Genomic DNA, 20,197 nt, shown 5'->3' on the forward strand with positions numbered 1-20,197 from the left:
GTAAAATTCCCCAAACAAATGTGCGGCTTTTCGTTTACATACGTATTTTCCAATTAAGATTTCTGCTTTATTTTTGTGTATTAGTGGCGCAAAGATGGTCGAAGGGACCACGAAGGTGGTGGCCCCCACCGTCGAACAAATCAACGCCGATCGAATAACGGAGGTTAGTGTCGCTTCATAACCCCAAACTTTGTTTACATTGGAGTTTTTCAGCTTGCCGAGAAATATTGGGCCCCCCATGTCCCCCACGACGAACAACCCTTCGACCCCAGCGTGGTTGAAGACATATACATGCAAGACATTCGCGGCAGCAAGTATGTTTTGAGTTTACGCAAAAAAGTGTGGTTATGTTGACTCTCAAATTTTAGTTTTTCCATCAGAAGAATAATGGTGTTGGAGTTCAGTCAGTATTTGGAGAATTATTTGTGGCCCAATTACAAACTGGGTGCGTCATACGCGCACATGTTATCAATTGTGAATATGGTAAATGAAAAATTCAGAGAACGGGTACAAGTGTGGCAGGTAGGTTGTTGAGTCGCGCCAGTAGGGGGCAGCACTGATTGTTAAATTTGCAGGCGTTTCGTAAGGACGCTACACACTTTTCCGATTTTTTCCAACAAGTTCTTCATGGGCTTTTGGAGGATGAACTGATGATTAATTTGAGGGAACAAACCTCACTTCTTGTTTTTTTGAACCATTGCTTCAACAGTATGGAAGAGGCGCTCTGTAGAGACCAAGTCAAAAGACTTGTTTCGTTGTCCATGTGGATTTCCTTGCAGCCAGGACGGCGAGAATATGAGTTTAGAAAAAATCCAAAATGGCGCAAGTATTGGAAGGCCATACAGAAAAAGGACAAACCAGAGGATTCAGAAAGACTGACATGGGAGCGCACTTTTCTGCACAAGTTGATGCTCAAATTTATGACCATTCTAGACACAATAGATGAAGAAGGAATATGTCCACCTGACAAGATTCACTACTGTGAGAGATTCCTAGAGTTGGTTACAGATTTGGAAGCTCTTCTGCCCACTAGAAGGTTTTTCAACACTGTCTTGGATGACTGTCATTTGGTGGTCAGGTGTCAACTGTCAGCTCTGGTGAAGAGGCCAGAAGGACATCTTTTTAGCCAGGTAAGTGATTTATTTCATAAAATTCGTTAATATACAGGTGTTAAGTACAAAGACACATAAATAAAAAATAAATTAAAAAAATACAGCCAAAGTGAGTCAAAATGGTGGTCTTAAATCAAAGAGGCGTGGACGATCGAGACTAGTGACGTGTAAATGTCGTCACATCTAACTAAAAACCACGACCTGCTGCATAACCGGCCTGTTCATTTTATTAAAAATGCGTTATGAAAATATAACAAAGAACAATAACAAAACTAAACACAAAAACAACGAACAATAAGGAAAAGATTCACGAATTTAATTTCAAAGCAGCAAAAAACAAAGTTTTTTGACTTCAAATTCAAAATGTCATTTGAACGACAACAATTCTTGGTGACAAAAACTTACGATGAATGATATCCCCAAAAAGCGGCCGTACACTAGCGCTCTGCGGGGATCACTCAAACTACACTTTTGAACAGGCCGATTACAATACAGCGGGTCGTGCTAAAAACATTGCTAACTCCATTAAACTGCTAAAGTAGTGTGGTCATTCCAATTCACTGAAGAACTTGTCGAGAACCGACAAACGGGGAGAATCACATTTTAAGTGAATTGTGGATGGCGACAACTCTAAAAGCCCAACGGAGTTGCAAGGCCAAGAGAAACAAAACTCGACTCGTAAATTGATTCCTACGGGTTTTAATTTGACAATCAAAGCTGTATGGATCAATCTACGACTGGACTTTTATTTTTCCCGGCCAACTGGGTCCCAAATCTGTTTAATCGTGCAGCACGTCACCAGATGTTTTGACGGGCCAATTTGCGACACCTCTCCGTTTTAACACCTTTCAGAATGTCGTGAACTAGCTGCCGCGCGATATGGCATTCCCGAATTCAATAAATTCCGGTGTTCATGGCGGTCATTTCGTCGCCCCATTCGGCCTCCGGTTCGGCCCGACAGCACTTGCAGAAGCAGCTCTTGTAGCAGCAGGTCTTCCTCACCAAGTAGCCCACGTGACGCTGATTGAAAACGCAAACGTACAAGATTAGCGGCCCTTGAAACGTGTTCACGATTATGTAACAGTTAATCAAGCCGCCAAACTTGAAAAACGACATCAAGAAAAACAGCCAAGTTATCGTCATTATCAGCAATAACAACAAAAACATGCGAAAGCTGCAACAGTAGAATGAGTGAAGCGGTTGGTGAGGTCGCGTCGGTTGTTACCTGTGGCGCAGCTTGTGATGGATTCGGCCGTACGTGTGCATTCGATTGATGATTTTTAGCGTCGTCGCGAAGAAGAATATGTCCATGAGGATGGTGAAGGCCACGGGGACGAAAAATATTATGATGCCGAGAGAACCTAGCAAAAGTGACAACAGATGAGGTAGGGAGTGAAATTAGGCGCAGTTGGGTTAAAGTGAAGTCAGGCCTAGTTACCGATTTGTTCCTTCTGGTCAGGTCCGGGTTCCTCCTCGGGATAGTCCATCGTGAAGTGAGCAAAAACGGCCAAAACGCCGAGGACTATCGTGCAAGACCACGAGTACGCCGAGTAGTAGCAATATTTTTTGCCGTCGGTGATCCTCAAGAACACATTTCTAGACCTGAAATGTCAATGTGTTGCCAACCTAACGCCTCCGTGTCACTACTCACTTGAAAGTTTTCCAAATGTAGTAGCCCAGACTGTTGAGCCAGAAAAACGCCCCCAACAAGCCAAAATAACAAATCGTGTCAGTAATAATAAGGCTTATGTGGCTGTCAAAGACCGTCAACAGTCTAATCAAATCGGCGACTTGACTGATGATAAGGCACATGCAGATGGTGGTAATTATATTACCAACCAAATCGCGTAAAGTTGGCATTATGAAATAGATAATGGCAATTATTAAAAGGCACGTTATTCCAATTCCGTGAGTTACGGGGTTGACGATGTTGCGCATTAAAAATTCAGTCTCGGTCCAGTGGACGTGGTGGTCGGGGGCGCAGACCCGGGCGAACTCGCTCACGAACGTACCGTCGACTTTCTGTAATTTGATGCATTACCAAGTGTTGTGAAGACGCAAATTCACACCTTCTCCAAACAGTATTTTCCTGGCTCGTAGTCGTGGTAGAGCGAGTTTTCGCTCGTGTCGCCCAGCTCCTCTTCATGGGGAATGTTGCGGTCGAAGTAGTGTCGCAGGATGCCGGTCGGGAGCAGCCTAAGCCGATCGCTCGAGTTGTGGTAGTGGTAGATGGGCCATGGAGCTTTCGGGCCACAGTCAGGCAAGCCAGTCACCAACCTACAAATCACGTCAGCACTGGTACACCCCGAAAACTTTGTTACCTGTATTTGATCTGCAAGTTCGTTTTCGTCCCGTCTTCCGTCGTGAAGATCGGCTTCCAGGGGGTTTCGTGCGTGGCGTTGATCCTGGTGCAGCGCTTCCCCTCGTAGAGTTCGCCCTCCTCGCAGCATTTGTTGATCTTGACGGGCGGTTCGAGGTTCTGGCTGGCCAGTTCGGACTTGACGGCGGCGACCGCGACCAACAAAACGTGGATGAGATTCATGGTTTCGTTCAGGTACCAGTTTGAGGTTATGTCACACAAACAAACATTTATTGTCGTCGATTGTTGGCGTTCCGGCTGGTACGGTTCTCGTCAACGGTTTCATCGATTAGAACCGTTCGGTTTTGACTCGTCTTCGAAGAATTCTTAAATATTTACTTTACGGTCACCAGGGGCGTACGCACCACTTTTGCCCACCCTCGGACGCGTCGAATTTCTTCCGCAACGGAAATTCAACGCTTCGTCACCGACGAGTCACAGGTACTTCATACTTCCGTCGCAATTTCCCCCACCGTGTCCCCCCGAGGTAAATGATACACGGATCGTGTTCAAGGATGAGCAATGGTCAGTGGCGTCCACGTAATTGTCAAACAGTCGGAATTTTGATCGACCAGCGACAATTACCATACGTCACAAATTCCAGTCGTAAACGTCACTCACGTCAAATAGAAAATGTCACGATTTTTGTGTGTGTATTTATTCGTTCCCAATATACAGTAAATATTATTTGACATTTTAATTTCGAAACGAGCGTCCATTGGACACCCTCCGCTCCATGACTTCCCGTCACGTAAACCTACATAAAAAAGTCTTTTTTACACTTTGATCAGAGTTTTTGGGGTTGCGTTTCGGACAAGTTGAGCTCTTCTTCGATCTCTTCGCACTCGTCGTCCGCCGCCGCCCTCCACCCGCTCGGCAACCGAATTCCGCATATCGTTCTGTCGGCCAAGCCCCGCACGACTCGTTTCCTGAACACCACCAAAACGAGGAAGATCAGGATGCCTTGTAAGGTGTTGATGCCGTCGGTCACGTACCTGCAACAAGCGACAATCGAAGACAGCGTCGGGGGGTGAGGGTTTGATCTTTACCAGAAAATCTGGAGCGTGGGGTTGACGTCCTGGAACGCCGCCGAGACCAGCTCGAACACCCACGATATTCCCATTATGAAGAATAATTTGACGCACAGGAGCAACCTAGAACAACACCGCTCCGTCACGAAGCCCGAAGGTTTTTGTCCGTCGCGCTCACCGATATTTCAAAACTTTGCTCTTCTTCTCGTCGACGTTGGTCAGTTTGCGCCACAAGACGGCTATCGTGCATGCGTAATAGATGATGTTGAGGCACAAGAGCAACCCCATCGGGGCGTAGAAGTAGACGAATTGAGTTTTGGTCGCTGCAAATTTTCGATTAGTCGGGATTTCACCAGAGCGCGGGGGATTTACATTTGAACCAGCACTTGGTCTCGCCGAAGCCCGGGTTGATGTCGTGACGCATCGTGTGGGCGATGACGAGCCATATCAGCAAGAGGATGGGTCCTCCGCATCCGAAGAGGTAGTAGATGTAGGGCCAGTAGCGGTGCATCTTGAGGAATCTGGGCCGACTGTTGACAAAGAAGTGTGACAATGCCTATAGGTTGTTGCGTCCACTCACGCAATGGTCCTCCAGATGTGAAAGGCCAACACGTTCAGCCAAAAGAAAGAGTACAGCATGGCGAAGTAGATGATGTAGGCGAGCGTTATGCAGATTTTTTCCTCGAGAGCGCGAGGGGACAGCTGGTTGCTGGCCAGCACGACGAAGGAGACCGCCAGTCCCGAGATCGAGTGCAAGATGCAGACGCCTTGCAGGTCCAGCAGACCCGGGACCTGGAGGTACACCACGGTGGTCAAGATCAGAAAGACGACGGAAACGAGCTCCATTACGGCGTTGACCAAGTAAACGGTGTTGTCTTCGTTGTTCTGTTCATCGCTGAAGCAGACCACGAAGACGTCGGTGTTGTTCGAGCGCGAGACACAGTACCTGCGAACGAGCGATGAAGGGGTGTTTGCAAATCGCGCGCACTTACTCGTCCGGCGGTATTCGCGAGGTGGCGATGTGCAGGTGGTCCTCTGAGTCCACGCTGATGCCATTCTCTTTGGGGGTGAGGTACTTGTACTGACAGGGGAGGGCCACGAGCGGCGAACCGTCTGCACACGTTCGGTTGACCAGCACGTTGTCGCCACTCGGACAGCAGGGCTTCTGGGAGAAGCAGCCCCCGATCAGGAGAACACCCACCAGGAGGGTGTACATCGTTCTGGAAAAGCACAAATTCAAAACCAGCAAAGCTGCGTTCGGTTTTACCTTTCAGTGTGGTCGAGTGGTGATTGTTTTTGGAGGCTGGGGGACTAGCGTGGATGACGACGCATTGACTGATTAATAAATATTTGGTGGAGATTTAATTGGAGCGTGGACTCACTACACAAATATTGCTGTTTATGTGTCACGGATAAACATAGTTGCTTGTGGACTGCACTTGTTTTTAACATAACCAGAAGATTTACAATTTGCGTGTCAAATGTCAGAGATAGCGAGGTTTTGAACTAATCGCCTCAAATTGAGCGTACGCTTTATCAAACTTGCAATGAGCTAAGTTTATCTGCCAATGGCTAGCCCTGGACTCCTTGCATCACCTTGATAACATTTATTGTATAGCTTCTTATTAAGATAACTACAATTGCGATAAGGAGGCTTTACAGTTTACAGGTGAGACGTATTGTTGACAGGATTTGAGTCACGACAACAGTCACATTTCTCGTTACATCTCAATTCGTGACGATTCTAAATTGAATTACGTTTTTGTTTTTTCCTAATCTTGATACTTTGAGTAAAAATGGTAAAGCGTTTCTCTGATACCAAATTTGGTTTATTTACCCGATTCGTTATTATCACATGGTGTAACTTTTACGTTACGATAAAAAAAAATTGAAGTGAAATAATCATTTATTGTTAAATGTCGTTGACGTTTTATCGTGGAGTGATAAAAGGCTTTGGAAACAGGAACTAGAATAGCAAATCGTAATTCGCTCCAGTTTGGGAAATTTGGCAAAAGCCAAAAACTCCAGACTGGTGAGTTTTGTCTCACAGTTGGATGAAAATGTCTGATCATATCGTGTAATCAAAAAAATGTCTAATCGAGTTAGCCTTGGAAATGTCCGTGACAGAACTGCATCCATAACGTGGAAAAAATAAACAAAAGCAAAAATTGCGGAAGCGAAACTTTTAAAACAGATTTTATCGTTAAAAACTGAGTGAATATTCAAAAATAAATGAAAGGATTGCATCAACTGCCAGAAAACAAGAAGGAACGAGTGAAATAACTGATGTTAAAAAAAATTGTGGTCAGGTAGCCTGGTTCTTGCTTTGTTTTCGTGCGGCGTAGCTGTCAAAACAAGTGTCAAACGTCATCATTCAACGAACAAGCCTCGATGCGAATTATTTTCTTTGCAAAAAAAAACAGTTGTTTCAAGAAGTTACCAACGAGAGTTTTCCTGGTTTTTCAGCGCGACACGATGGTTTTACTTCAAAGTGAGGTTATGTAACTGAAGGAAATATTCGAATCGTACCAAATAAAAAGACGATCTGCGTTTGTACAAGAGAGAGAAAACCACGGCCTACTTGACCACAAATGTTTGAACGCTCCAAATGATCAATTTTGATCAAGTTTTCAGTTGTTTGCCAGGAAACAACAATGATTGAAGAGTATTATTTGAACTCACACCTCGAACTGAGTCAAGCCAAATAAAACAATAAGCATCGTCTTCACGTCACATGTGATGAAATTGTGAAGCATTAATTTGCTATGCTATAATTCCTGGCCTTTTTCTGTTTATTTAGCTCGTCCTGCTTTTGTTTTCTTTATGCGTCACATCAGTTTTCCAGTTATTTGGACATGGATCAAATCAAAAACTCTAGAGAATATGTTACAGAAAAGAATTTTACTTTCTGGTCAACACAGCAATCCTTGTACAGTTCATAAAGACTCAAAACTGACTCCAAGTAGAGTCTAGAAGAGCTGGCCCGGCTGTAATGAGATTCCACTTTTGTGAGGTCAGAAACTGTTCCGAAATATCTTTTTCCTTTCACGCCATCTGAATTGGATTCTTTTCGTTGTTGAACATTGAAGATACCATTTTCCAACAGGTCACTGTTGTCAAGAACTTATTATGGTAGGAGAATACGACATTATAAAATAAGCCGATTGCCCCTTACAATGGTTTATGGCTTGTCCGTAAAGATGTCGTAAATTTAAAAATGGCCCATAATATTTATGTCACGCGGATTTACATTGAATAGCAAACAAAAAATTTAATGTGAATTTGGTCGAATAATTATTATTAAATTAAGTATGATTATTATCAAAAATGATCGGTGGGACCTATTTCGTAAAAATTGCAGAGCACAAGTGCGTTGAAAACCCCCAGTAAGAAATGTTTAAATAGGGCCGGCAGCAATGGGCTGTCCCAAACGTTCCAACCCTCATAAAAGTATCAGTACGTTACAAAGACCTGCATAGTCGTTCCCAATATTGTTTGGTACTACTATAAGTACGTTCATCTTTTGAATTTATCATTTTCTCCATCCTTTCAACGTTTGCGGCTTCTTGTTCCTTCATAAACACATAGATTTTGCGCTTTGTCGGACATTTCGTGGCTTCCTTCTTGCGTCAATGCTTTACACAGAACTTGAGAAGATGTCGGTTTAATTACGGCGTCAAAAATTGCAATGTAATCAATCAGAGTTGATTTATCCAAGTTGTTTATTCAACCATCAACGGATCCCATGTGGTTTTTTTCAAGCGGCTTAGATCAGGTGATTAGCAAGGCCAACGCACATCTGTACCTTCTTTTTCTAAATTAAAAAAAAAATTGCTCAGGATTATATTTTCCCCGAAAGTGACACAATAGAACCACTTGTAGATATGATACCTACCAATTATTTTTGAATTTTTTCCAGAAAATCTACATCTACATCTACATGTGTTCGCAGAACTAGCAGAAATAGCACTTGAAAAGTTTTATCTACAAAATCTGGAGATTTTGTAATATGTAATAATAAAGCGATCAATCACAACTAACTCGTGAAACAACTAAATATTTATATAGAAATGTTTTCCCTGTTGATGATGATGCATTGACATTTGTTAGATCGATATCTACCCCCAATGACACAACATCAGTTGTGGGCCAAGTTAGATCATTGACATGGAGGAAGCTGGTTATGGTTACGCTACGGTGTTTCCACAGCGTAAATCTACTTCCGATTTGTCATCAATCGAATACATGTGTAGGATGTGTCAGCACAGACGGCCTCGCTGAATGCTCTTGTTTATGTCGTTTCTTTTACACCAAGTGCAACGCAAATATTTGTTTTCCTTTAGCAGTTGAGATTCCACAAAACTCTTCAATTCGACTAAATACGTAGCCCTCGGAATAGGTCGTAAAAAATATATTATAGAATGTGCAGTTTGAAAATCAAGCGATTTCGACTCTTGCCTTGTGGGGGCGCGCATTATTTTGTCGACATTTGTCATTTAATAACTAATAACTGTAACTAAATGTATAATTATCTATCGTTTCAGATTTAATCCTATACTTAGAGACTTCTAATTGCAGTGAAAGGGATTCCTCGAACTAACATATTATTACGTTTAATGAAAAAAATTAGTCATTTAAATTTTCTCTTACGTGCAAGAATAAAAAAAAGTGATCAAAAATATTTAATATCCAATCGTTAAATTTATAATTACTTGTGTTTTGGGATTTTCCAAATAGCTGCGATCCTGCGATAGTCCACCCAGTTTTTCAAACCAACCACAAGGACATCACTCGACAAAAATCCATTCTCTCGCCCGTCGTATCGTATGAAAGGGCGTTTTGCGCGTAATTTATTCCAATTACATCACTCCCAAACGGCACAAATTTCAACGCACGTGCACGTCTCTAATCTGCAGAGCATCGAAATGAACGTGACCACCGACTAGGAAAATCCTAGAGCGCGACCGTGTCGAATCACGATCATTACGATAAGGATCGACGGGTTTCTGGCGAGCATCTTCAGGTACAGGTACAACTCAGCCAAAAACTCGTCTTTCGGGTAATTTTTTCTATTACCTTGGCGTGGAATGCGTCGAGTGGGGCCTCGGCGTCGGTGCGATTTTCCTTGGAGCCGTGGAGGTGGTACCCGGAGCGACCGCACTCTGCGCCCGTCAATGAACACGACGCGCTTCCGAACTCAAATAACCGTAGATGAACCGCCAGCGGGATTTCGCCGTCCTTCTGGGCGACCGCGGCGTTTTATGGACGCGGCGGCGTCCAAATGTGCGTGCGGGGTTCGACGAAAGTGCGCTCAACTTCGAGCTTCTTCGTAGCAGACTTCTTCCGTTGACGCACGCAGATTTGCCAACAAGTAATGAGAAACGGTTGTTGAAACCGCACGTGCGGGAGGAGGGTCGCTGTTGTCTTTGGCGGAGGAAGAATGGAGGTGCTGGAATGTGGGGGGCGCACGTTTTTGGGTGATTCACCGGTGGTGTGACCGACATAATGATTAGAGCAGTCGCGAGGACGTTCTTCGTTGGAGGATTTGTTGTTTGGTGACAAGAAGTTTGGAGATTGGAAATTGAACCTTCTAAGATTGCTTCGTGGGGCTCCAGATTGACTCTATTACAGAGGAGCGAGATAAAAATGATTGGCCGACCTTTGTGATTAAAATGGAGTGGGTTAAGGTCGGAGTATTTTTGTTTTCGAAGTTGCACCGAGCAAAAAAATCGGTGAAAATCTATAAATAAATCGTGTTTGAACCGGTTCGTAATAATTATGGACGAGTTTAAAATAGACCTAATTTGGGAATTTTGTCAAAGTGGACTAAGGTGCGGTTGTGGGATCCGGAGTCTTGAAACGAAATATTTTGCAAATTATTATAATGGAGAAAAAATGTTAATTTATGTTTCTCTCGAGTTACTAATTACTCAGCAACTGATATCGTACTATCAAAGAAAAGTGAATATCTGCGACAAACAACACAGTTCAATTTAGATAGCCGCTTCTACGCAGAATTTAAAAATACAAATTTTTGCACTTTCTACTCAGGAAGCGATTTTCGCCATTTGAATTGCGAAAAGCGAAATGGAAAATCGAGTTGTTTTGGTGAATTTTCGTTGAAAAGTGTCCCACGTTTGTTAATGATGAAGATGACGTTCAGTTTTTGTAAAGAGCGATCAAATTAATTTGTAATCGAGTTATCCATGAATCCGAAGTCGTATGTCGTTACTTGAACTCCACGCTCCAATAAATAGAGGTTGACACACAGGTTAGATCTCGACATGTCATCGCAAAAGACATACGGATTCAAATCCATGGATGACTCGATTACAAATTAATTTGATCGCTCGATATAATACATATAAATAAACAAAACGACAAAATAGATGAGAATTTAATAAATCACAACATTGACGGTGTAATAAAAATTACAATAATATGTATCTACACATATTTTGCATGTTTTAAACATTTTTTCCAAAATTTTGAAAATTAAAATATATACAGGGTGTCAATTTGGAAATCGATGCAGACTGTCGAAATATTTTTATGCGGCTATTTATTTTCATAATTTTGTGTTAAAATAATTTTAACATGTGATCTGAGAATCACCCTGTACATTCGTTTAAACAATTGTAAATATATGATGTATTTTTATGTCACATATTTTGGTCGAAATACTTACGATGTACAGTGGAAACTGATAAAACTATATACATATTACCTAATGTTGTTCAACTTCTAAAATTTTTTTTTATCAAATTCATTCAATAACATTATTCAATTGTCATTTACTCATTTTTTGAATAAGGTAAGAAATTTATTGCAAAAATTTTACCGGAATTGCCCTCATTTCGATGTTTGCGCGTAGGAAAACTGCACTCAGGCATTGCAAAACACGGCAGAGCTTCATCTTGTTGAATTGCATTTGTGTCACCGACAGAGAGTCAATAATATGTGCAATAAAAAGATACATGTCACGATAACAAAAATTGGGAGCTACAAAAAACAATAGCCGATTCGTAGATTAATGCACACGACCCCAATTGTTGAATTAAAATGGATCAAGTGGTATGAAAAGTGCGGTTATTTCACCGAGAAACAGTTGGCATCTTTAAAAAAAGAAAGGAAATACCGCACGATTAAAAAAAAAAAGAAAGATTAGCTGGCGATAAAAACAAAAAGTGGTCGTAAATTGATTCGTGCGTCCATAATTATTATTTATTAAATTAAAATGAGTCAGTTGATTTGAAAAGTGCGTTTGTGTAAGTGAGAAACCGTCGACTAAAAAAGAGATAAGGCATGATTAAAAACATTTGCGAGCTGAGTTGGCTGTGAAAAACAGAAGGTGATCGTAGATTGATTCATACGGCCCCAACTGTCAAATGAAAAATTGGGATTGTTTCAACAGAACCATTGTCATGGCAGCTAGGGGTAGCTAGGTACCTGGTGAACCAGCAATAGGACTCGTTAAAATAAAAAAAATCATTTTTTCCGCAAATTCTTCCAAACAGATTTAAAATTAAATATAATTCATACCCGCTCATTTGTTTGTTCATCCATTGATAACGAAGTACAAAAAAATTACTCCATTAAAATACTCGAACGAAAAACAGCAAAAACTGTTAGCATTACAACAGCGATCGTTCTTTCGTAAAGTTTTTACCGCACAAAAACATTTTCACTCACTCTTTAGTTTCAATTGATGAATGATGATTATCCCATGAGCGAAGTGTCAAATTAGAGGTTAGAAAATGTAAAAAAATATATTTTGATTAAAAAAGATCAATAATATGTAAAATAGTAGTTTATTTAATGAGTTCGTGTGTAATTTGGGCTTTAAAGGTTCACGAGTGCCACAAAAAGCCCAAATTACACAAGAACAAGTTGAATACAACGTTTTTTTGTTCGACGAGCTCCCCAAAGGCTCCAAATCGCTGAAAATCTTTAAAATTAGCTTGACGTTTCGTTTTGACAAGTTGTCAAATTTATCAAAATCCGTTCACATAGGAGAAAATTCTCAAATTCTGACAATGTCGAAAAAAAAAATTTTTTTGAAAGAGTTGTATTGGTGATTAAATTTATTATGTGGACTTCCATAACACCCTGTATATTGTCATGAAAAAAAATGCATTTCAAAGAAATACAGGGTGTCAGAATTCTACCAACAAACTTTTAGGACTAATTCTATGATAAAAAATAAACATAAAACCCTGAAAATCGCTTAGTTTGCGAAATTTTGACAATTTTTGTAAATTGTACATGGCCCCTTTTTATTTTTGTACGTTTCATTCATCAATACATTCCACCCGATTGCTTTTGTTGTTTGTAAAAAAAACTTTTCAGTCGATTATCTCGGAAACTAAACGTTTTTGACCCCATATGTATTAAGAGTTTTATGCTTATTTTTGATCATAGAATCAGCCCTGAAAGTTTGTCGGTGGAATTCTGACACACCCTGTATAATAAGTTCATGTATGTTAGGTTAGATTAGATTAAATTTTGACATGGTGGCGCAAGCTACACACAATACATACAGTGTGTAACGGTTGTAGAATTGGAGGAGTGTTGTGACAGACGATCTCTTTTACTTTGACAGTCACACTCGTACGAATCAATCTACGACTCGCCTTTAATTTTTTTCCGATCGTGTCTCGCTCGATTGATTTTTTCGCGGAACCCTTCACTACGAAACGGTAATTTCTGTACACCTGTGCAGCTCCTGGACATGCTGAAGTTCTACGCGAGGTTCGAGATCAGTGACGAATCGGGTGATCCCCTCACCGACCACGACATGACACAGCTGCACTACTCGAAAATCACCTCTCTTCAGGTAATTCCCTTCCGACCGCATTTCGAACTCTCTCTCTGATCACACCGCCTTCCAGAAAGCGGCCTTCGCCAAATTTCCCGATTTGCGTAACTTCGCCTTGGCCAACGTCGCCAGCGTGGACACGCGCAAGGCCCTGATGAAACACTTCGGGCCTTTGAAGTAAGTCGACGGTGCAGTAGCGGGATGCGGTTACGGTTTTGCGGTTTGCAGCAAAGACAAGTTGAGACTCATCGCCACTTACCTGAAACTGGTGCCTTCGGAAGGTGAAGAGAAGGAGATCGACTGGTGCAGGTTGGACGAAGAGTTCTTGCGCGAGCTTTTGGTGTCGAGGCACGAGAGGAGGGCTTCGCAGCTGGAAGCTCTGAACGAGATGCCTCTCTACCCCACCGAGGAGATAATCTGGGACGAGAACGTCGTCCCCACGGCGTACTTCTCGGGGGAGGGTTGTCTCGCGTTGCCCAAGCTCAACCTCCAGTTCCTCACCCTCCACGACTACCTCCTGAGGAACTTCAACCTGTTTCGGTTGGAGTCGACGTGTAAGTTGGCCGCCATTTTCAATATGGCGCCCTGATGACGTGACCTTGTTCGCAGATGAGATCAGACAAGACATCGAGGACGCCGTCAGCAGACTCTCTCCGTGGTAAGTTTCCAACGCGTCTTCCGGACGCGTGTGCGATATGTTTTGTTGCAGGAGAGCCGAAGACGACACCGTCTATTGGGGCGGATGGGCCCGGATGGCCCAGCCCATCCTCAACTTCGCCGTCGTCGAGGTGGCCAAGCCCAACATCGGGGAGAAGCGCCCCAGCAGGGTGAGAGCCGACGTGACCGTCAACCTGTCGGTGCGCCCCGAGATCAAGGCCGAATGGGAGAACCTCCGAAAGCACGACGTCTGCTTCTTGATCACCGTCAAACCCCCGAACTCCATCGGCACCAAGTACGACTACAAGCAACCCTTCATACCCCAGGTGGGTCTGCACTGCGTCAGAGGGTGCGAGATCGAGGGGATGCTGGACGTGAACGGGAGAGTCATCGAGGATGGTCCCGAGCCCAGACCTGTACTCCCCGGAGACAAGCGAACCTACAGGGTCTGGCTGGACTGCAACCAGTACAGAGACGACATGAACAACACCAACCAGGGCAAGGAAGACGTCTACGAGGAGTTCAACATCCTGATGAGGCGCAAGCCCAAAGAGAACAACTTCAAGGCGGTGCTGGAGACGATCAGGGAGTTGATGAACACGGAGTGCGTGGTTCCGGATTGGCTGCACGATATTATTTTGGGCTACGGGGACCCTAGCGCCGCCCACTACACCAAAATGCCCAATCCCTACGCGACTATGGATTTTAACGACGCCTTCATCCACATGGACCACCTCCGGTCGTGCTTCCCTTCGTACCAGCTCAAAGTCAAGACCGACGACCCCAAGAAGTTGGTGAGGCCGTTCAGGCTGACTTTTGGGGATTTGGCCGGCGACGACGAGTCAAAAATTTTGACCGTGGAGCCGTACATCACTCCCAAGCGAGGCCCTTACCGCTTCAACGAGCCCAAAAGGTGCCCACACCAGGTGCTAAGGTCGGACCCGCAGTACAAGTTTTTGTTGCAGGAACACCATTCCGTTCACCCCCACGCAAATCGAGGCCATCAAGTCCGGAATGCAACCTGGGTTGACGCTGGTCGTGGGTCCCCCAGGTACCGGAAAGACGGACGTCGCCGTCCAGATCATCTCGAACATCTACCACAACTTCCCGAACCAGAGGACTCTCATCGTGACGCATTCCAACCAGGCGCTCAACCAGTTGTTCGAGAAGATCGTGGCGCTGGACATAGACGAGAGGCATCTGCTGCGTCTGGGTCACGGAGAAGAGGCCCTCGAGACGGAGAAGGATTTCAGCCGGTACGGACGCGTCAATTACGTCCTGGCCAAGCGGTTGGACCTCCTGGTGGAGGTGCAGAAGCTGCAGGAGTCTCTGGAGGTGAAGGGAGACGTGGCGTACACTTGCGAGACCGCCGGACACTTCTACCTGTACCAGATCCTGTCCAGGTGGGAGAACTACCAAAGCATCGTCAGGCCGAAACGGCAACAGAAGGTTCCGATCGAGAAGGTCGATTCGGAGTTTCCGTTCCGTCGGTTCTTCGCCGACGCCGAGCCCCTCTTCAAAGGCGAAGACTTCGACGAGGACCTGGAGATCGCCGAGAGTTGCTTCAGGTACATCGAGCACATCTTCAAAGAGCTCGAGGAATTCCGGGCGTTCGAGCTGCTCCGAACCGGTCTGGACCGCTCCAAGTACCTCCTGGTGAAAGAAGCGAAGATAATCGCGATGACTTGCACGCACGCCGCCCTCAAACGCAAAGAACTGGTCGAGATGGGGTTCAAATACGACAACATCTTGATGGAGGAAGCGGCCCAGATTTTGGAGATCGAGACCTTCATACCGCTCCTCCTGCAGAACCCCCAGGACGGCTACAACCGCCTCAAGAGGTGGATAATGATCGGCGACCACCACCAGCTGCCTCCGGTCATCAAGAACATGGCCTTCCAGAAGTACTCCAACATGGAGCAGAGCCTCTTCACCAGACTGGTGAGGCTCGGGGTGCCGACCGTGGACCTGGACGGTCAAGGTCGCGCCAGACCCAGCATCTGCAACTTGTACAAGTGGAGGTACAAGAATTTGGGCAACCTGCGGCACGTCGAGACCTGGCCGGAGTACCGCACGGCCAACGCGGGCTTCGCCTACGACTTCCAACTGATCGACGTGCAGGATTTCAACGGAGTGGGGGAGTCGGAGCCGAGTCCCTACTTTTACCAAAACCTGGCGGAGGCGGAGTATTGCGTGGCGGTTTTCATGTACATGAGACTGATCGGTTATCCCGCCCACAAGATAACGATCCTGACCACTTACAACGGACAGAAGCATCTCATCCGCGACGTCATCAACACCAGGTGCGCCAACAACCCGCTGATCGGCCGGCCGCACAAAGTGACAACCGTGGACAAGTACCAAGGTCAGCAGAACGACTTCATCTTGCTGTCGCTGGTGCGCACCAAAGCCGTGGGCCACCTGAGGGACGTCCGGCGCTTGGTGGTGGCGATGTCGAGGGCCAGGCTGGGCCTGTACGTGTTCGCGAGGGTGGCGCTCTTCCAGAACTGCTTCGAGCTGACCCCGGCCTTCGAACAGCTCACGCAAAGACCGACCGATCTCCACCTGGTGCTGAACGAGTCGCACCCGACCACCAGGTCCAACGACGCGAAGCCCGAGAACGAGGTGGTGGTCATGCGAGACATGACCCACACGGCGAACTTCGTCTACACCTTCTACATGGAGAGGGTCAAGCAGATGAAGGATTATTACGAGGTGAGCCGCGGACTCGGAGGAGCAGGGATCTCAGGTTTGTTTCTTCCAGCAAGCGCACCAGAAGTGGGCCAAACCGGGAGACTGCGAGGTGAAGGAGCACGAGTACTTCGTCTCGTCGCATCCGGGGGAGGACCGCGACACGGACAGCGAGGACGAGGAGGAAGAAGGTGGGAGGCAGTTGCCGGTGCCGATACAAGACGAACCGGTGGAGGCGGAGCCCGAGCCGATGGAGGCGGAGGCGGCGGACGTCGCGGAGGAGGAGCAAAGGGCTGAAGTCAGGGACACGGGGGAGGTGGAGAATGACGAATAAATTGAGTGTTTTGGTATTTGCGTTTGTTTTTCTGTGGTTTCCTCCCAGTTGAGTGAATTTTGATGTACATTTTAGATTTTTTTTTATGTGGAGTAAATTTGAGATGGCCGGGAGAAAATTGCGCAGAGTTGTGTTTTTTTTTGAGGGTAACGAGAAACGGGATAATGGGCGCGGATCGTTTTGTTTTTGCAATCAAGTGGTAGTCGTGACAAGTCATTTATCTGTCATAAGAAACAGCCTTTTGGCTTAACAAATTTTTGTGACAAAATTTCATGGTTGAAAGAATTTGAGTTTTCCCGAAGAAATTCCAAGTATGGAATGAATGGCATGGTGCTCTTGATGGATAAAAAGGAATTAAATTTTTGTACCCGCGATAAAGTGTTGGTTATCTTATGGCTTCTCGACTCAGTCCAAGAAATTCTGAAGTAAACGCTTTGGAACAGCGAGGATATCTAATCGGTAAAAAAATCGGGCAAGGTTCGTACGCGACCGTACACTTGGCCGAGTACGTGGACGGTTCGGGTCCGAAACGGATGCGACTGGCATGCAAGATATTCGACAAGGAAAAGGCCCCCAAGGACTTCCTGGAGAAGTTCTTCCCGCGCGAGCTCGAGATCCTGACCAAGATCGAGAACCCGCACATCGTCCAAGTGCACAGCATCCTGCAGAGAGGGAGCAGGGTTTTTATTTTTATGAGGTTGGTAGTAGGTTGATAGTTGGCGGTCGTTAGGGTCTAACAGGTGGTTTGCAGGTATGCCGATAACGGGGACCTCCTCGATTTCATCAAGAAGAACAGCATAATCCCGGAACCGCAAGCCAAGATATGGTTCAGGCAAATGGCCAGCGGATTGCAATACTTACACAGTAAGAACATAGCCCACAGGGACCTAAAGTGTGAAAACATCCTATTATCGCGCAGATTCAACGTAAAAATCGCCGATTTCGGCTTCGCCAGGTTTTGCGTGGACGCCGAAAACCGCCGGATCTTGAGCCAAACGTACTGCGGCTCGGCCGCGTACGCCGCCCCCGAGGTGGTCAACGGCACCCCGTACAACCCCAAACTGTCGGACGTGTGGTCCCTGGGGATCATCCTGTTCATAATGCTGAACGCGTCGATGCCGTTCGACGACACCAACTTGCGGAAACTGCTCAAGGACCAGATGACCAAGAACTGGGTCTTCCGGTCGCGGGTGCGAGACACGCTCTCGTCGACCGTCAAGTCCCTGGTCAGGCACCTGCTCGAACCCGACCTCACCCTCAGACTCACCCTGGACAGGGTGATGGCCCACGAGTGGCTCCGCCTCAAGAAGGACAGGGTGTCGCCGCTGATCGGACGCCTCATACATTCGGCCCCCCAGACCCAGGCTCCGGTCCCCAACACCGACGCCGACGGCGCCCACGAAGAGAAAGAAACCGTCTCGGGCGATTTTCAAAATCCTGAAAGTAAAAAGAGCAAGATGATGATCAACGTGCCGGATTCCCAACTCAGATACTGATTCAGTTGTTTTATTTCGAAAAATTTGGAATGGGACGGGAGGGTCGTTCTCGACGATTATTCCACAAAAATAAATTATTCTTATCACGCGTCCTCTCCAAAATTGACGTAGCGCACATACAATATACAGCGACTTTTTTATAAAATTGTATTTTATTCGACAACCTCGTTCGATTGTTTTTTTGACCCCCGTAGTCACGCGACACGCAATTAACGTTACCAATAAATTTTTTGTCGTCCATTGTTGTAAACAAAGAGACCGGGGGGAAGTGGTCAAAATTGAGACATAAATAATATTTCGTGACGTCACTTTAACCACAACCTGTCAAAGTCACGTGACGCTCCAGTGCACTCTGCGATTTGGCGTGGCAGATGTTGGAATCGATCGATCATTGACGCAATTCGCCAGTGAAGTGTAATTTTCTGCGAGAACAATCAAGGATGGAACTCTACCTCGACAACAAACGAATTTTCGGAGTGTCCCACTCGTTGGCGTACAGCGAAATCGCTTCGCTGCTGGTAAGTTCTCGAATCGCCGTACATAACCTCACTTTCGAGCGTCAACTTCGCAGCCTTTCCGCGGGGATTTCTACCTCCTGCACGAAGGTAAGCGCGTGTGCGAGGATGCGACCGAGCTGGTGGGCAGGCTGGACGTGGTGTGTCGGCTGGTCGGGGGCAAAGGCGGCTTCGGGTCGATGCTGCGGGCCATCGGGGCCCAGATCGAGAAGACGACGAACAGGGAGGCGTGCCGCGACCTGAGCGGACGCCGTTTGCGCGACATCAACGAAGAGCAGAGACTGAAGAACTGGATAGCGGCGCAGGCGGAGCGCGAGAAGGAGGCCGCCGAGAAGAAACAGAAGAAGCTGGAGCGCCTGATGGAGAAGCCGAAGCACGAGTTCAAGGACGAGGAGTACGACAAGATCAGGTCGGCGCTGCCGGAGAAGGTCGAGGACGCGGTGACGCAGGGGCTGCAGGCGTCGTGCAGCGGCAAGAGGAAGCCGGCGGAGAAGAAGGAGGTGCCGAGGAAGCGGCCCAAGCTATGGTAGGTCGCGTCGATTTGGGGGAGTGACGCTGATCGATTTCGGTTTGCAGGATCGACGAGGAGCTGAGCGCCAGCGACGAGGAGAGCGGCGACGACGCCCCAGCGAACGCGGGACCAGTTGCGAAAGTTCAATAAAAAACGTGAATGGTAACGACTGTTTTATTGACAACGATTAATTACTTGCGACCTCCGCAAATTCCATTGAACGGTTCGTAGTCCTTGATGGGGATCACTATGTGGTAGCACTCCTGGGCGATTTTCAGGCCCAGCAAGAACAAGATGACGCTCTTCACCGTCTCCCAGTAGTACTTGCGGTTGTAGAAGACCTGCACGCGGCTGTAGAGGAATTCGGCTCTGGTCTGGTGCTCCTCGACCGTCGTCGTGGTGGTGGTGGTTGTGGTTGCGGTTTTGTTTTCGGTTGTGTTTTCCATGTCCGATTTTAAACGTTACTGCTAAAAATTTGTAATTTCTTGCGATTATTATTGTCAAATTTATTTGTCATCGTATTCGATCTCGTCGCTTAGCAGTCGACCGTTTTCGAATTAATTAAACCAAAACTAGTAACAATTAACACACGTTTATTGTTGTTTGCATTGTTTCTCAATGGAAACATTGTTAATTAAAACTGACGCCAATAAAATTATTTTTAATTGTTGGT

The 20,197-nt window shown here is 45.8% G+C and overlaps 5 protein-coding genes across 10 annotated transcripts; 3 read left to right on the plus strand and 2 right to left on the minus strand.

Annotated features, from left to right (window-relative positions):
• The first annotated feature begins 4 nt into the window (after positions 1 to 4).
• On the plus strand, positions 5 to 17,018 carry LOC138123189 (RNA helicase aquarius). Of its 2 annotated transcripts, XM_069037763.1 has the most exons (11): positions 5 to 163; positions 214 to 314; positions 369 to 522; positions 576 to 1,130; positions 13,225 to 13,338; positions 13,394 to 13,497; positions 13,549 to 13,874; positions 13,930 to 13,978; positions 14,030 to 14,890; positions 14,943 to 16,692; positions 16,742 to 17,018. In XM_069037763.1, the coding sequence occupies exons 1-11, from the start codon at positions 95 to 97 to the stop codon at positions 17,000 to 17,002; spliced, it is 4,344 nt and encodes a 1,447-aa protein (XP_068893864.1). In that variant the 5' UTR covers positions 5 to 94; the 3' UTR covers positions 17,003 to 17,018. The 2 variants fall into 2 exon arrangements, with proteins under 2 accessions (XP_068893864.1, XP_068893865.1); XM_069037764.1 differs by lacking the exons at positions 5 to 163; positions 214 to 314; positions 369 to 522; positions 576 to 1,130 and adding an exon at positions 2,356 to 2,497.
• mthl5 (G-protein coupled receptor Mth-like 5) lies at positions 1,120 to 3,943 on the minus strand. Of its 2 annotated transcripts, none has more exons than XM_069037779.1 (6): positions 3,434 to 3,943; positions 3,182 to 3,389; positions 2,764 to 3,134; positions 2,551 to 2,714; positions 2,338 to 2,473; positions 1,120 to 2,132 (listed from the first exon to the last, which is right to left on the minus strand). In XM_069037779.1, exons 1-6 carry the CDS (start codon positions 3,652 to 3,654, stop codon positions 2,111 to 2,113), a joined length of 1,122 nt encoding a protein of 373 aa, XP_068893880.1. In that variant the 5' UTR covers positions 3,655 to 3,943; the 3' UTR covers positions 1,120 to 2,110. The 2 variants fall into 2 exon arrangements, with proteins under 2 accessions (XP_068893880.1, XP_068893878.1); XM_069037777.1 differs by having other exon boundaries at positions 1,120 to 2,286; positions 3,434 to 3,941.
• On the minus strand, positions 4,114 to 9,867 carry LOC138123195 (probable G-protein coupled receptor Mth-like 1). Of its 3 annotated transcripts, none has more exons than XM_069037781.1 (7): positions 9,579 to 9,867; positions 5,495 to 5,722; positions 5,083 to 5,448; positions 4,875 to 5,032; positions 4,681 to 4,825; positions 4,521 to 4,625; positions 4,114 to 4,466 (listed from the first exon to the last, which is right to left on the minus strand). In XM_069037781.1, the coding sequence occupies exons 2-7, from the start codon at positions 5,716 to 5,718 to the stop codon at positions 4,259 to 4,261; spliced, it is 1,206 nt and encodes a 401-aa protein (XP_068893882.1). In that variant the 5' UTR covers positions 5,719 to 5,722; positions 9,579 to 9,867; the 3' UTR covers positions 4,114 to 4,258. The 3 variants fall into 3 exon arrangements, with proteins under 3 accessions (XP_068893882.1, XP_068893883.1, XP_068893881.1); XM_069037782.1 differs by lacking the exon at positions 9,579 to 9,867 and adding an exon at positions 9,215 to 9,527; XM_069037780.1 differs by lacking the exon at positions 9,579 to 9,867 and adding an exon at positions 5,770 to 6,357.
• Positions 17,019 to 17,170: 152 nt separating the features above from the next.
• Tssk (Testis-specific serine/threonine kinase) lies at positions 17,171 to 18,643 on the plus strand. Its single transcript, XM_069037786.1, has 2 exons — positions 17,171 to 17,699; positions 17,754 to 18,643. Exons 1-2 carry the CDS (start codon positions 17,395 to 17,397, stop codon positions 18,496 to 18,498), a joined length of 1,050 nt encoding a protein of 349 aa, XP_068893887.1. The 5' UTR covers positions 17,171 to 17,394; the 3' UTR covers positions 18,499 to 18,643.
• Positions 18,644 to 18,785: 142 nt separating this feature from the next.
• LOC138123203 (splicing regulator SDE2-like) lies at positions 18,786 to 20,194 on the plus strand. Of its 2 annotated transcripts, XR_011156743.1 has the most exons (4): positions 18,786 to 19,016; positions 19,070 to 19,539; positions 19,590 to 19,747; positions 19,803 to 20,194. XR_011156743.1 is itself a non-coding variant. In XM_069037791.1 (3 exons), exons 1-3 carry the CDS (start codon positions 18,939 to 18,941, stop codon positions 19,672 to 19,674), a joined length of 633 nt encoding a protein of 210 aa, XP_068893892.1. In that variant the 5' UTR covers positions 18,786 to 18,938; the 3' UTR covers positions 19,675 to 20,194. The 2 variants fall into 2 exon arrangements, 1 of the variants encoding a protein (XP_068893892.1); XM_069037791.1 differs by having other exon boundaries at positions 19,590 to 20,194.
• The last annotated feature ends 3 nt before the right edge of the window (positions 20,195 to 20,197 follow it).

Source organism: Tenebrio molitor, chromosome 2 (genome assembly GCF_963966145.1).
Source record: "Tenebrio molitor chromosome 2, icTenMoli1.1, whole genome shotgun sequence".
Classification (NCBI taxonomy): Eukaryota; Metazoa; Arthropoda; class Insecta; order Coleoptera; family Tenebrionidae; genus Tenebrio; species Tenebrio molitor.